Below are 15,191 nucleotides of genomic sequence, written 5' to 3' on the forward strand. Positions count from 1 at the left end.
GTACTTTTTATTCGCAGTTATTTTGTAAATAACACTATTCTTTGCATTTCTGGTTAGATGCTAATTGCATTTCATTGGCTTTGTATCTGTACTTGGCACAATGACAATAAAGTTGAATCTAATCTAATCTAATATCGGATCAGCTTGGATGGGGCATCTAGGGCTGCATGGACCAGTTGGGCCTAAGGGCCTGTTTCCATGCTGTATATCTCTATGAATATTTTCTAAATTCAAATGTTAATTTGTACAGTATTTCTGCCTGTATGTTTAAATGAAATATAAGGCCGCTCTTCTCAAAACAAAACAACCAGTTTCAATGCAGACAGGTGACTCAAGACTTGTTATCTCAGAAATGTAAGTGTAACAAAGAATATCGTCAACACTATTTAAAATGTTGTTTTAAAGGCATTGTCATATTTAATTATTAATGGATTGTACCAAATAACTGTCTTCACAGGCAGAGATACAAAAAGATATAACAAATTGAGAGAAAATGTGTAAAAGAACTGTTGTCTGAAAGCATCTCAAAACGGTGTAATGGATTTAATCCATTGGTATTTATGACACAGGACATTGCCACAAGTTAAGATAACTGTAATAGTTACTAATAAATTCCATAATTTATAACCTTTAGAACATTAACATTTTAAACAGTTAATTTCATAATCGTAAATAGATAGAATAGACGGAGAGTTTGCAATCCAGTAATATCTGTGCTGCTCAGACTGAGGGTCTTTGGAGTGATGAGCCTCGAATTCTGAGCAACCTTCCCTGGCTGCTTACCACCTACTGTACTGCGTCCTTGTACCTGAACATCCCTAAGAGTTAGGTTTACTTCTCAAATATTAGTGAAAATAAATGTTTTGTCCGTTATAATGATCTATTCATAACAGAAAATGGGTGTTTTTATAATATAGCAGCATTGGACAAGTAAACAGCAATAGGTCCATATGTACTGGGAGTTGCCCTGAGTACTTATTTGCAAGTGCAACCTGTCCACATTCAAGATTCAGTGAAAAAATTCACATACAGTGCATATTTTCTCTTCATCACTTGAGTGATATATTTTGAGGTATTTTTCACTCAACCTTCTGACCCCATAGGGAAAAAGAAACAGAACTTCTGCTGAAACATGAACTGTTTCTCGTGCCACAGATGCTGTCCGACCCGTCGAGTATTTCCAGCACTTCAGTTTTATTTCAGTTGCCCAGCATCTGCAGTTTTTAAAAACTTTTATTTAAGTCAATGAGTTGGGTTTTTTACAGCAATGAAGTCACAAAGGGAAATATGATAATATATTCATTAAAAATATGGATATCACCCAATGGTCCAATCTCCTCTCCTATCAGGTGGCATGGAAGCGTAGTGGCTAACATTGCACTTTACAGAACAGGTTCAATTTCTGCAACTGACTGTAAGGAGTTTGTACGTTCTCATCCAGCTGCTCCGGTTTCCTCCCACAGTGCAAACATGTACTGGTTGGTAGGCTAATTTGTCACTGTAGGTTGTCCCGTGATTAGGCTAGGAGTAAATCGAGAGATTGCTGGGCGGTGTGGCTTGAAGAGCTGAAAGGGCCTATTCACTGCTGTATCTCAATAAATAAATAAGTAAATAAATCTGTTTCCTTTTTCTCCAGCCCTTTACCTTTTCCACCTATCACCTCCCAGCTTCTTACTTCAGCCCATCTCCTCCTCCTCCCACCTTCTTAATCTGGCTTCTTTCCCCTTCCTTTTCAGTCCTGATGAAGGGTCTTGGCCCAAAACACCTACTCTTTATTCATTTTCATGATCAGCTGAATCCCTCCAGCATTTTGTTACTGTGAATAACATAAGCATAGCTTTATTCTCCCCATGAGTAATCTGCTCTACAACCACTCTGCAGAGTGCCCTGGCCCCGTCAAACTGCACTAAACACGTCACAAACAACAAAGCGCAGGTGCCGGAAACTTGAAATAGAAACAGTAAATGCTGTAGACATTCAGCGAGTCAGGGCTTCTGATGGAAGATTATCGACCTGAATTGTTTCTCTGCAGGGTTGCTGCCTCACCTGCTGACTTCTCCAGCACTTGCTGTTTCCATAACATGTCACCAAGGCAGCAGGAGGCCCTGGAAGGGCACACACAAGAGAGAAAAAACAATGACACAACTGTTCGTAACCACTTGAAAAGTATTTGATCTTGCAACGTTGATAAAACAACGTGCCTGTGACTTGCACCATCCCTTACTCTGATAACCGTGAGATAACTGATCGATCTCTATACTACTTTAGAAAATCTCTGCTCTTAGATGAGCATTGATTATCATGTGCTGTTATCTTTATTTTACTTTATTTAGAGATACAGCATGGAACAGACCTTTCCAGCCCAAACGAGCTGCACAGCCCAACAATCCACCTATTTAGCAGGACAATTTACAATGACCAATTAACCTACTAACCGTAGCTTTTAGACTGTGGGAGGAAACCCACCAGGTTCACGGGGAGAATGTACAAACACCTTACAGATGGCGCCAGAACTGAACTCCAAACTCCAACGCAATGAGCTGTAATAATGTCACGCTAACCACAACACTACCATGGTGCCCTCACTATTAACAAGTAATCAGTCTCACAGAACATTTTAACTTCCAATAAAACAAAAGTACTGGAGGAACACAGCAGGTCAGGCAGCATCTGTGGAGAAGAATGAGAAGGTGACATTTCAGGTGAGGACCTTCATCAAGATGACCCTTTCAATCAGATTTAAAGGTATGAGTGAACTATCACAAACAAAACATTAACGAATCGACAGAACACACTCACCATTAGTGCTCTACTAGGCAGAATTTAACACAGTCAGACACAGCTAAAAATGGAAGGGCCAGAGCAGCAAAAGGCATTACTTTCAATTCATGAACAGAAGTATTGCAAAACAAATTCTTCTAAGGCCAATTAATTTTACTGTGGATAGTCGATCTACTCTGGCCAATGCACTGAAGGAGAACCCTGCACTCTCTGATGACGTCCCAGTCCTGATTACTTGCAGGTCCAAAGTGGGTGATGACTCTTCAGCTTAATGGCTATCCAGGAATACCAATTACGGATGTCCCAGGATAACCAATAGGGATCTTTGTACCTTATGATCTAAATGCAACAAAGTAGGTGACTGTATGATTTATTGCCAGTGGAAGCACCAAGGGAAGCTGCCAGGGATCTCATCCTTGTGACAGGAAGGACTTTGCCTCAAAGACACATGAAGTCTTATGATGAAAGCCGCAAGTCCGTGGAAGCCATGGGGCTGATCAACCTTCTATCATCCAGAGCCATCACCATTGGAACATGGAACACCTGGGGGACAACTTGAAAGACTGGTCCAAGACAGGACTCTGGCAGGCTGCCGTTGGTGGCCTAGTCGCCAGCAGGGGTGAAGGACATGTGACTAGCTAACAGAAAGGTGCATGGATGGGAAGGGTATGGAGACCATAAGGCCTAGGAGCAGAACTAGGCCACTCAGACCATCGAGTCTGCTCCACCATTCTGTCACGACTGTTTTATTAGCCCTCTCAACCCCATTCTCCTGCCCTCTGAGGCCCTTACTGATCAAGAAATTGAGGTCCAGGTGCAAGACAATGGGACTAGGCAGATAATAGATGGGCTGAATGACCTATCCCTGTGCTGTAAAACTCCATAACTCTATCTAGGAAAAATGGAGGTTTAGGGCCAGTGTAGGAGGAAAGGGTTAAATTGATCATGGAGTGGGTTTATAGAGGTTAGCACAACATTGTGGGCTGAACTTCTATCCTGTCCTATTTAACTCTTTTAATCTACAACCACAGCTCCAGAGTTATGATAGCTTCCCCACCAAAATGAATTGGCTGCTTCTGTTTTATAGGAACCAGAGTGGGATAAAGGCTTGGATCCCACTGGAGATGCAGAGATCATCTTCAGTTCACTGTTGGGGGTCTGAATACAGCTTTTACTTTCAGCTGGGTTTTGTAAATGTAAGGTGGCAGTATTCAATGGAACAGAATACACAGATGGTCTTTCGCGATCAAGAGACAGAAGAAAAGAAAGAACCCAATTCTGTGCCTGGAAACTGGCTTAAAGACTCTAATCATATGCAGGCAAACCAAACAATTCCGGTTTAAAATCTTCTAGTGACTTGATCACCAAGGTAGCTGCCTTTGTTAGCTCCGGGTCCAGTTGTGGGTCAGGAACTTGGATCACCTGCATTCCTGCGGCCAACGCTGCTTTCACTCCGTTCACAGAATCTTCAAACACAAGGCACTGGTACAAAGAGAACAAAGCACTCAATTGAAACAAACAATGTACAAATTGTCTCGAATCCCTTTTATTCTCTAGTCCACCCATCCCCTGAACCATCCACTAACCACACACTCTAAGTCAAAAGTCCAAGTAAAACTAAATTTATTATCGAAGTACATACACTAAGTGACCACTTTATTAGGTACACCTGATCATTAATGCAAATATCTCATCAGCTAATCATGTGGCAGCAACTCAATGCATTAAAACCATGCGGACATCGTCAAGAGGTTCAGTTGTTGGTCAGACCAAACATCAGAATGGGAACGAAATGTGATCTAAGGTGTCTCAGAAAGGCAGCGTCCATTACTAAGGATCCCCAGCACCCAGGGCATGCACTTTTCTCACTGTTACCATCAGGTAGGAGGTACAGAAGCCTTAACACATACTCAGTGATTCAGGAACAGCTTCTTCCCCTCTGCCATCTGATTCCTAAATGGACATTGAACCTGTGAACACTACCTCACTTTTTATATATACGATTTCTGTTTCTGCATGATTTTAATGTATTCAATACACATATACTGCAATTGATTTATTTATTGATTGATTTATTTTTTCTATATTATGTATTGCATTGAACTGCTGCTGCTAATTTGACAAATTTCACATGCTGGTGATAATAAACCTGATTCTGATTCTAAGTGACTTTGACTGTGGAATGACTGTTGGTGCCAGATGGGGTGGTTTGAGTTTCTCAGACACCGCTGGTCTCCTGTGATTTTCATGCACAATCGTATCTAGAGTTTATACAGAATGGTGCGAAAAACAAAAATAATATCCAGTGAGTGGCAGTTATGTGGGTGGAACCACCTCGTTAACGAGAAAGATCAGAGGAGAATGGCCAGACTGTTTCAAGCTGACAGAAAGGTGACATAACTCAAATAACTATGTGTAACACCGGTAGTGTGCAGAAGAGTGGCTTGAGATGAATCTCAAGGTTGTATAATGTATAGATATTTTGAAAATAAATGTACTTTGAAGTTTGAACTCTGAATGCACAACATGTTGAACCTTGAAGTGGATGGGCTACGGCAGTAGAAGGCAACAAAATACACTCAGTGGCCACTTTATTAGGTACAGGGGGTAACCAATAAAGTAACTATTAAGTGCACATACTGTACACCCTATCCTCGTTATATGCGTCTTCCGACAATGCAGATTCACAGTTATGCGTCGAACCTATTTCTACCAACTTCTCCTTACAATGCGTCCAAAACTCACAGTTATGCAAGGCTGTTGGAACGAGAAGCACCGCTTTCCCGCCAATACAAGTCACGTGCGCACGCCTCAGTCTCACTCCCACCAGTCTCGCATTGGTTTTGGCAGTTTGTGGATGTGCGATCTTGTGTTCTTAAACTTTTGTTGTTATTACCTACTGTGCACTGATTTTGTGCTTGAAATATTTAACAATGCCTCCTAAGCATCCTATGTCAAGTCCTGGGCCATCAGCCAAGCGGCAGAGAACCACTTTAACACTTGGAAAAAAACTTGGAAATTATAAACAGGGCCGCGTCAGGTGAAGGTAACACAGCTCTGGGACGCTACTTCAGCCTGGGTGAGTCCACGATCAGAAACATACAGAAAAATGCTGAGAAAATAAAAAGTGAATTGATTAATTCATCACAAGTGTCTTCAAAGAATGTTACCAAAGTGCGTAACCCGATTATGACAAAAATGGAGAAAATGTTGAGTTTGTACATTGAGCACGAAACAAAGAAAAAAAAACAACACTCAGCTCCGATCATCTTCGTGTGAAAGCTTTGGAAATTTATGGTCGCCTTTGTTCAGAGGCTAGTGAGGGAGTGTCAAGTGATATTGTGAGCTTTAATGCAAGTAGGGGAGGGTTTTCTAAGTTTGTTAATCGTCACAGACTTCACAACTTAGCTGTGCGTGGTGAGCAAGCCAGTGCTGACCACGAAACTGCTGAATGTTATCCTGTGCAGTTGTGGGCTGTGATAGCTGAGTTAGGCATCACACCCAAGCAGGTGTTTAATGCAGACGAGACCGGGCTTTTTTGGAAGCGTAAGCCGAAACGCACTTACATAACTAAGGATGAAAAGACTGCGTCAGGTTTCAAGGCAGCAAAGGATAGGTTGACTCTGCTTTTTTAGATTAGATTAGATTATGAGGACATGCAGTCCTCTTTTATTGTCATTTAGTAATGTATGCATTAAGAAATGATACAATGTTCCTCCAGAATGATATCACAGAAACACAAGACAAACCAAGACTGAAAACCTGACAAAAACCACATAATTATAACATATAGTTACAACAGTGCAAAGCTTATGTGTTCCAATGTCGAAGGAGACTGTAATATGAAGCCTCTCTTAGTTTACCATTCACTAAACCCCCGTGTTCTTAAGGGTTTGAGTAAGAATATGCTTCCTGTCCACTGGGCAGCTAACAAGAAAGCACGGGTCACTGGTCAAATCTTTGAAGATTGGTTTGCTAATCATTTTGCTGTTATTTATTCACATTTTCGTACCAATCGTATTGGTATGAAAATGTGAATAAATTACAGATAAAACATTTAAGAAGCCCTCCAGAACGTATCCCTATTTTCCCCATTTAAATAATTATTCACATTATGCGTTTTCCATACTTTGCGTCAACTGCGAGGAACATATCCCCCGCATATAACGAGGATAGGGTGTATAGGTCTGTGCCAACAATGATGCCAAATTAAACTAACACTTTCTATCTGCACATGATACACACCCCTCTATTCCCTGTATATTAATGTGTTTATCTAAAAGCCTATTGAATGCCACTGTTACTACGGCTTCCACAACCACCGCAAGCAGTGTTTTTCAGGCACTTGCCACTTTGGGTAAAAAAAACATTCTGCAAATCTCCTTAAAAATCTTTCTCATCTCACCTTAAAGCTATGCCCTGTGGGATTCATTATTTCAAGTCAATGTAAATTTATTAACAAAGTATGTACAGTACATGTCACTGTATACTACCTACAGATGAATTTTCTCACAGGCACTTACAGGAAGACAAAGAGAATTTATGTAGAACTATACACAAAGACTGACAAACAACCAAAGGGCAAAAGAAGACAAAAGATGCAAATACAAATAATATTGAGAACATAAATTTGTAAAGGTCGTCACCATCTTTGATTTGGCCAAGATCAGTGGTGTCATCAACAAATGTAAATATGACATTGGCTACTCAGTCACGGGTATAAAGAAGTAGAGCAGGGTAGCTAAGCACACAGTTCAGAGTTGGGGTGGGTGAGGTTGTTATTCATGCTGGTTCTGGAGGGCAATGTTTGACGGGTAATAAATGTTCCTGAATTTGGAAAAACATAAAAGAGCCATTTATCCAAAATTATTATTCTGTTGTGATGTATTATAGCATTTTATTTCCTTTCAGCTTTTTTTATTTTACAGAATTGAGGAAAACTGATTGCCATTTATTTGATGTTGTAGTTATTGTGCACTGTGGAAAATATAAATGATTATCAGGATACTGGCTCTGCTTGGCACAAAATCCATCAGAGGTGAGAGAAGGGGGAAATTAGAGGGGGTGGGAAGCTTTAGGTTTACACTATCTAAATCCTGTCTAGTGTTACATAGGCGGAGTTAATTAGCTGTGCTGTTCTTTGTCATTCTGCAGTCTGTTGTATTCATTCTCCTCATTAACACATAAGGATCCCAATTGGACAAAATATCACAGCGACTTTGCTGACAAAACCCAAGAGGAATTAGTGTCTGAAAGCATGTCTCAAAACTATTCACTAACCTCCAAGACCTTGGCCCAATACCTCCTTGTGCAACTGGATCCTCGATTTCCTCACTTGCAGATCCAGGTCAGTTCAGACTGGCAACAACATCTCCTCCGTGATCTCCATCAGCACACATGGCTATGGACTCACTTTCAAGGACTCTACAAGTCATGTTCTCAGTCTTATTTACTTACTATTTATTTATTATTATTGTTATTATTTGACTGGTTGCATCTTGGCCAAATATGGGAACACCAATGCCCTTGAATAGAAAAGCCTACAGAAAGTGGTGGATATGGCCCAGTCCATCACGGCTAAAGCCCTCGTCAGCATTGAGCACATCTACACAGAGCGCTGCCACGAGAAAGCAGCATCCCTCATCAAGGACCCCCACCACCCAGGCCATGCTCTCTACTAACTGCTGCCATCAGGAATGAGGTACAGGCTTCTGGAACAGTTATTACCCTACAACCATCAAGTTCCTGAACCAGCGTGGATAACTTCACTCACCACAACACAACCTAGGGACTCACTTTCAAGGACTCTACAACTCATATTTAATATTTCAAAGTTCAAAGTTTAAATTTAATACCAAAGTATTTATGTCATACTCAACATTGAGATTCATCTTCTATCAGGCACTCAAAAAACAAAGAAACACAGTTGAATTCATGAAAGAACATACACAAGACCACCACATATCTAAGTTGCAAAAGGGAACAAATCATGCAGATAGTTTAAAAAAAGTGAACAGAAACACATGGAACATGAACTGCAGAGTCCCTGAGAATGAGTTCACATTGCAGAGCACGCCCAGCACTGAGGCGAGCGGAGCCCGATGGCTATAGGGCAACGACTGCTCCTGAACCTGGTGGTGTGGGACCCAAGACTCTTGCACTTCCCACCTGATAATAGCAGTTAGAAGAGAGGAAGAATGGTCAGAGTCAGGCAGACATCGTTGAACACGTACATACATACATGCATGCACACATTTATTTATTTTTGTATTTGGCACATTTTCCTTCTTTTGACATTGGTTTTTTTATCTTTCTGTGTTTCTTTATATTTACTGTGAATGCCCTCAAGAAAATGAATCAGGGTTGTATATGGTGGTATATATGTACTTTGATAATACAGTTACTTTGAATATTTTGAACTTACTCAAGAATGTCACTATAGGAGCGGTATTAAGCCATTCAGCCCATTGAGTATGTTCTACCATTCAATCATGGCTGATTTTATTATCCCTCTCAACCCCATTCGCCTACCTTCTCCTTTCGCCCGCTAGAAGGGAACTGAAAGAGTTACAACTAGGAACAAACACATTCTCTTTTTAACACATTTTGCAACCGCTCGTGAAATTTTAATAATAGTGTTGCTTTTAAGGCTATCACCCTCTTCCTTGAAACTTGCCTGTATTCCACCCTTGTCCTCGAAGCCTTTGCAGCCCCTGGTTTGTGTTACAAATGCATCTCAATTCTAGGTTTAGTGGAGACTAATATTTCTGTGACAGCAACCTCTTGGAAGAAGTCCTTCACTATGCACAAGACAGTCCATCTCTATTACTGTTTTCAGTGCTGTGAACAACATCCAAGTCAAAGAAAAAGCTGTCTTTGCCGCTCAGTCTCTATCCAGTCTGCAGAATTAACTCGGACTCCTTTAAAATCCCTCAGTGTCCGTGACGAGAGATCTAAAAGCCTCAACTGCGATACAGTCCGACGTTTGTGGGTAAGTTTGAAAGCTACACAAAATAGCATTATCAGACCCTTCAGAAACGCTTTATATCTAGACATTGCGTAGAAATGTACTTGACAAGCTTGCAGCGAAAGACCTAATTGACTTCCGTGAAGTCACAAAGCTTGTATGCAAGTAACCAATTATTATTCGAGTAATATGCATAATGGAAGGGCTTAATTAATTCCCTGAAACTAGAGGCAATTAAAACTCTTCATTACTAAAGACGCCAAACTAATGACCCCATAATCATTGCATTTATTTGTAACAGCAAATATATACACATCAGGCAGGCTCTTTGTGTCTTGATTATGCCAATACTGAAAGACATTAATTCTCCTTGGTATTGAGGAGGGATTCATGCCAAATTTGGCGGAAGAGCAGGATATTGCTTAACACACACACATACAAACAAACAAAAGACTAAAATTGTCAATGTTACAGAGCCTGCTAGAAAAATAGCTAATTTATTTTCTTTTATAGATGTAGCGCAGAACTGGCCCTTGTGGCACTGCCCAGCAACCCACCTACTTAACCCTATCTAATCACAGGACGATTTAAGATGTCCAATTAACCTACTAACCAGTATGTCTTTGGACTGTGGGAGGAAATCAGAGCGCTTGGAGGAAGCCCATACAGTCACAGGGAGAACGTACAAACTCTTCCCAGACTGCGCCGGAACTGAACTCTGAACTCTGGAATGCCCCAAGCTGCAATAGCTTAGCGCTAACCGCTACACTACTGTGGTGTAACATAGATAAACAGTTCAAAGGAAACAATACATATCAGATAATACCTCAAAGATTTCCCTCAGCTTCAACAAAAGATAGAAATAAAAATGTGTTAGTCACTTGCATTTTCTCGTGTGTCCTATATTACAGATTTCAAAAGGGCACTTGTATGACGAAGGAAAATCTTCTTCCCAGTCACGTCAGGTCCATTAATTATCCTAAGATGAAGAATTATGAATTCTACTGCACAGAATATTGATCTTCGATGGTAAAAAAAAACTGTACAAGGACAAATTCCACAACTCTTGGGTGTGAGAACAGTATAATCACAGATGATATGTAAAGATAGATAGCTGCTGTTCGATTAACATTACGATGGATTTACCTGCTATGTTGACTCACAGAGGCTTAGGGAAATAGGGAAAATTTTGAAAACAGAAAGGGGGATATCCCACAATACACAATGTCAAGTGTGCTGTATGTCTTCCCTAAGCTAAGCACCAAAGAAACACAAGTTAATAGAATTCAAAGGTCAACTGAAGGGGTAGCCAATCAGGACCAAGGCAAGCGAACTGGGGGCCCATATAAATGCGAACATTCCCAGAAAGAAACACCAACAACTGCGCACTGAGGTTGTCACCTTGACCGGTGAGGAAACGCCTGGAAGCTAACTGCCAAGCTCGGTGAACACCACAACATCAAACGCTTCAACCCAAGCTACCAATGTTCACCACCATCTTACACATCTATTGTAATAAGTGGCATTGACAAAACTAAGCTGTTTGTATTTATTAATGACTTCAACACCATCAATCTCAGCAAACATTCACCGTCTTATCTTTGGATACCAAAGTCCATATATACTCCATGGCCAGTTTATAGATGCAGGAGAGGAAGCTGATGTGGTCTTCTTCTGATGTAGCCCATCCACTTCAAGGTTCGATGTGTTGTGCTTTCAGAAGTGCTTTTCTGCACACCGCTGTTGTAATGCATGGTTATTTGAGTTACTGTCACCTTTCTGTCAGCTTGAACCAGTCTGGCCATTCTCCTCTGACCTCTCTCATTAACAAGGCATTTTCGCCCACAGAACTGCCACTCACTGGCTCTTTCTTTTATTTCTCGCACCATTCTCTTTAAATTCTAAAGACCGCTGTGCATGGAAATCCCAGAAGATCGGCAGTTTCTGAGATACTCAAACCACCCCATCTGGCACCAACAATCATTCCACGGTCAAAGTCACTTAGATCATATTTCTTCCCCATTCCGACATTTAGTCTGAACAACAAATGAACCTCTTGACCATGTCTGCATGCTTTTATGCACTGAGTTGCTGCCAACATGATTGGCTGATTAGATATTTGCATTAATAAACAGGTGTATAGGTGTATCTGATAAGTGGCCACCGCATGTAGGCCCTTGGAATCTGAGTCTTCAATTTGGAGACCGACAAGCCCCAATCTCTAGAACTACAACATAAAACTGCATCATTAAAATCTTTGACGAGGTGCTAATATTCTTTAGCGAATCTTCTGACTGTCTCATCCAATTTGATAAGGATGGCTCGGGAAGTCTAATTAAATATTAAAGAATAATAAAATCAAGGGATGGTGTGCATCTTAATCGCCATCAGATTTCTGAACTGATAATGAACCAACTCATCAACACTACCTGTTTTTTTTGCTCTCTCTTTGCGCTAATTTATTTTTTTCAAATATACTTTTTATTGTAATTAATAGTTTTTTAAAAATGTATTGCACTTTACCGCTGCTGCAAAACAACAAATTGCACTACATAAGTCAGGGATAATAGAACTGATCCTAGTTCTGGAAAAAAAAAATTCTACTTTTTGGGTTGGTTAGGCCCAGTCCTGAAGGTACTTGCACCCATCTCTTGAAACTCAGATTCACCATCTTTTCTTTGGATTCTCTGGCCAAGAGAACCTGAGTTTCTAATTTGGGGACTGACAAGCCCCCATCTCCACACTGACTATATTAAAAACCCATCTTTGTTGTCAGCTTCTTCCACCACAAAGCTTCTTAAAACTGGAGATGGGAACAGACTGTGCTTAAAGCAACTGCGCTCATATACAGTAGGGTTCTTAGCTTTTATCAGTCTGATATCTGAATTAACACAAAAGAACAGACTTTGGCCTTTCAGCCCATTGACTCTGTTCCACCATACTATCACGGCTGATTTGTTCGCCCTCTCAACCCCATTTTCCTTCTTTCTGTAACTTTTGGCAACCTTACTCATCAAAGACCTGTCGACCTCTGCTTTAAATATACACCATGACTTGGCCTCTACAGTCGCTGGTGGGAATGAATTCTACAGATTCACCATCCTCTGGCTAAGGAAATTCCTCATCTCTGTTCTAAAGGGATGTCCCACCTACTCTCACCCACCAACCCCGCGCGCGCGCACACACACACACACACACACACACCGAGGCCTCCAAACCCAGGGCAGGCCACCTCTGGGCTATCAGTGTTTTGCCCTGGACTCTCAGGCTCACTCACAGACTTTGGCCCTCCATCCTTCAGTCCCTACCCTGGACTCACAGACTCAACTTTTGGGCTCTGGACTCACAAACTTCGGTCTCTGACATTCGGGCTTTCTACCTCCAGGCTCACTGAGCTCTGGGCTTCGACCTGCGGCTTTCCCTTCCGAACTTCATCAGCCTCTGTGTATCCACTTAGACAAACAGCACGGTAACAGGCCCCTTGGCACAATGAGCCCACATTGCCCAATACCTTCTAGTCCAGGCAGCATCCTAGTAAACCTCCTCTGCACCCTCTCTAAAGCTTACACGTTCTTCCTGTAATGAGGTGACCAGAACTGAACACAATATTCCAAGTGGTCTAATCAGGATTTTGCAGAGCTCCATCATTACCTCACAGACCTTGAACTATAAAAGGATCCTGCGAAAAATAGTGCCTGTTGCCCAGCCAACATGGGTATAGCTCTGCCTACCACTAAGTACACGTACACAAAGCGTTGTCACAGGAAAGCAGCATCCATCATTAGGGACCCCCACCACCCAGGACATGCTCTCTTCCTGCTGCTGCCATCAGGAAGAGGGTACAGGAGCCTCAAAACAGACGCCACCAGGTTCAGGAAAAGTTATTACCCTTCAACCATCAGGCTCTTGAACCAAAGGGGATAACTTCTCTTGCCCATCACTGAAATGTTCCTACAACCAATGGACCCACTTTCAAGGACTCTTCATTTCGTGTTCTCGATATTTATTGCTTATTTATTTATTATTATTTCTTCTTTTTGTACTTACACAGTTGTTGAGTTCTGCACTCTGGTTGAACACCTCAGTTGGGCAGTCTTATCTGTTATAGTTATTATTCTATAGATTAATTTGAGTATGCCCACAAGAAAATGAAAATTAGGGTTGCATATGGTGACACATGTACTTTGATAATAAAATTTTCCCTGACTAATTAAGTCCAACACACCGTACGCCTTCTAACAACCTTATCAACTTGCGCGGCAACTTTGAGAGACCTACTGACCCCAATATCCCACTGTTTCTCTTCACTGCAAGAATCCTACATTCTGACCTCAAATTCAACCTTCCAAAATGAATCACTTCACACTTTTCTGGATTGAACGCCATCTGGCACTTCTCAGCCCAGCCCCGCATCCTACATCCAATTTTGTGGATTGGTACCTTAAGACTAGATCCATTTGAAGTGGAAAATCGCAATACTGTGGTTTAAAGTGACAAAAGCCAACCACTGGGCTGCTGAGATAAAGTTACTTTCATGGCTTTTCCAAGTTGAAAACCGAAGCAAATTGCTTGTATGCACGTAATATCTCTTTAATACAGTGGAACTTTGATTATCCGCCATTGTAAAAGGCACCCAATCTCAACCTGCAACTAAAAGCTCATCTGCTGTCAGCTCTCTCCCCTGAATTCTCAACCTTCCCATTTTCCAGAAACCAAGTCTCAAAGATGCACTGAGTTGAAAATATAACTGTTGTTGGACACCTTGGCAACAAAAATTTATCCTGGAAATTTGTGACACATATAACTATTTAATTGCACTTTTGGCAGTTTACGCCATGGTAAATCATGACTCGAAATTCCATACAGATTACTGCAGTCCTGCTAGAATTCATTGCATTTATTTCTCACCTTACTTCAGTGAGCTAACCCTGTCATTTAGATAAGCAAGGTACTTGTCCCTTTGTTACAGCAGGCTTTTCACCTCTCTTTTTCATGAGATACATACACTCAGAGGCCACTTTATGAGATATCACCTGTACCTAATAAAGTGGTCACTGAGTGTATTTTTTGTGGTCTTCTGCTGCTGTAGCCCATCCACTTCATCAAGTCTTAACAAGTTGTGTGTTCAAAGATGCTCTACTGCATATCACCGTTGAACGCGCATGGTTACTAGAGTTACAGCTGCTTTCCTGTCAGCTTGAACCAGTTTGGCCATTCTCCTCTGACCTCTCTCATTAACAAGGTATTTTCGCCCACAGAACTGTCACACACCGGATTATTTTTTTGTTTTCTGCATCATTCTCTGTAAACTCTAAAGATTGCTCTGCATCAAAATCCCAGAAGACCCAACAGTTTCTGAGATACTCAGATGCTAGCACCAACAATCAATTGGTCAAAGTCACTCGGATCACATTTCTTCCCCACTCTGATGTTTGGTCTGAAC

General features: G+C 41.3%; 1 protein-coding gene across 1 annotated transcript in view; it reads right to left on the minus strand.

The window, feature by feature from the left end:
- Positions 1-399: 399 nt before the first annotated feature.
- Positions 400-15,191, minus strand: part of pudp (pseudouridine 5'-phosphatase) — a 99,994-nt gene continuing 85,202 nt past the window's right edge. The window contains exon 4 of the mRNA XM_063054621.1: positions 400-4,263. Coding sequence (XP_062910691.1) covers positions 4,087-4,263 — 177 coding nt within the window. The 3' untranslated portion in view covers positions 400-4,086. The remainder of the gene's footprint in view (positions 4,264-15,191) is intronic.

Source organism: Mobula hypostoma, chromosome 7 (genome assembly GCF_963921235.1).
Source record: "Mobula hypostoma chromosome 7, sMobHyp1.1, whole genome shotgun sequence".
NCBI lineage: Eukaryota > Metazoa > Chordata > Chondrichthyes > Myliobatiformes > Myliobatidae > Mobula > Mobula hypostoma.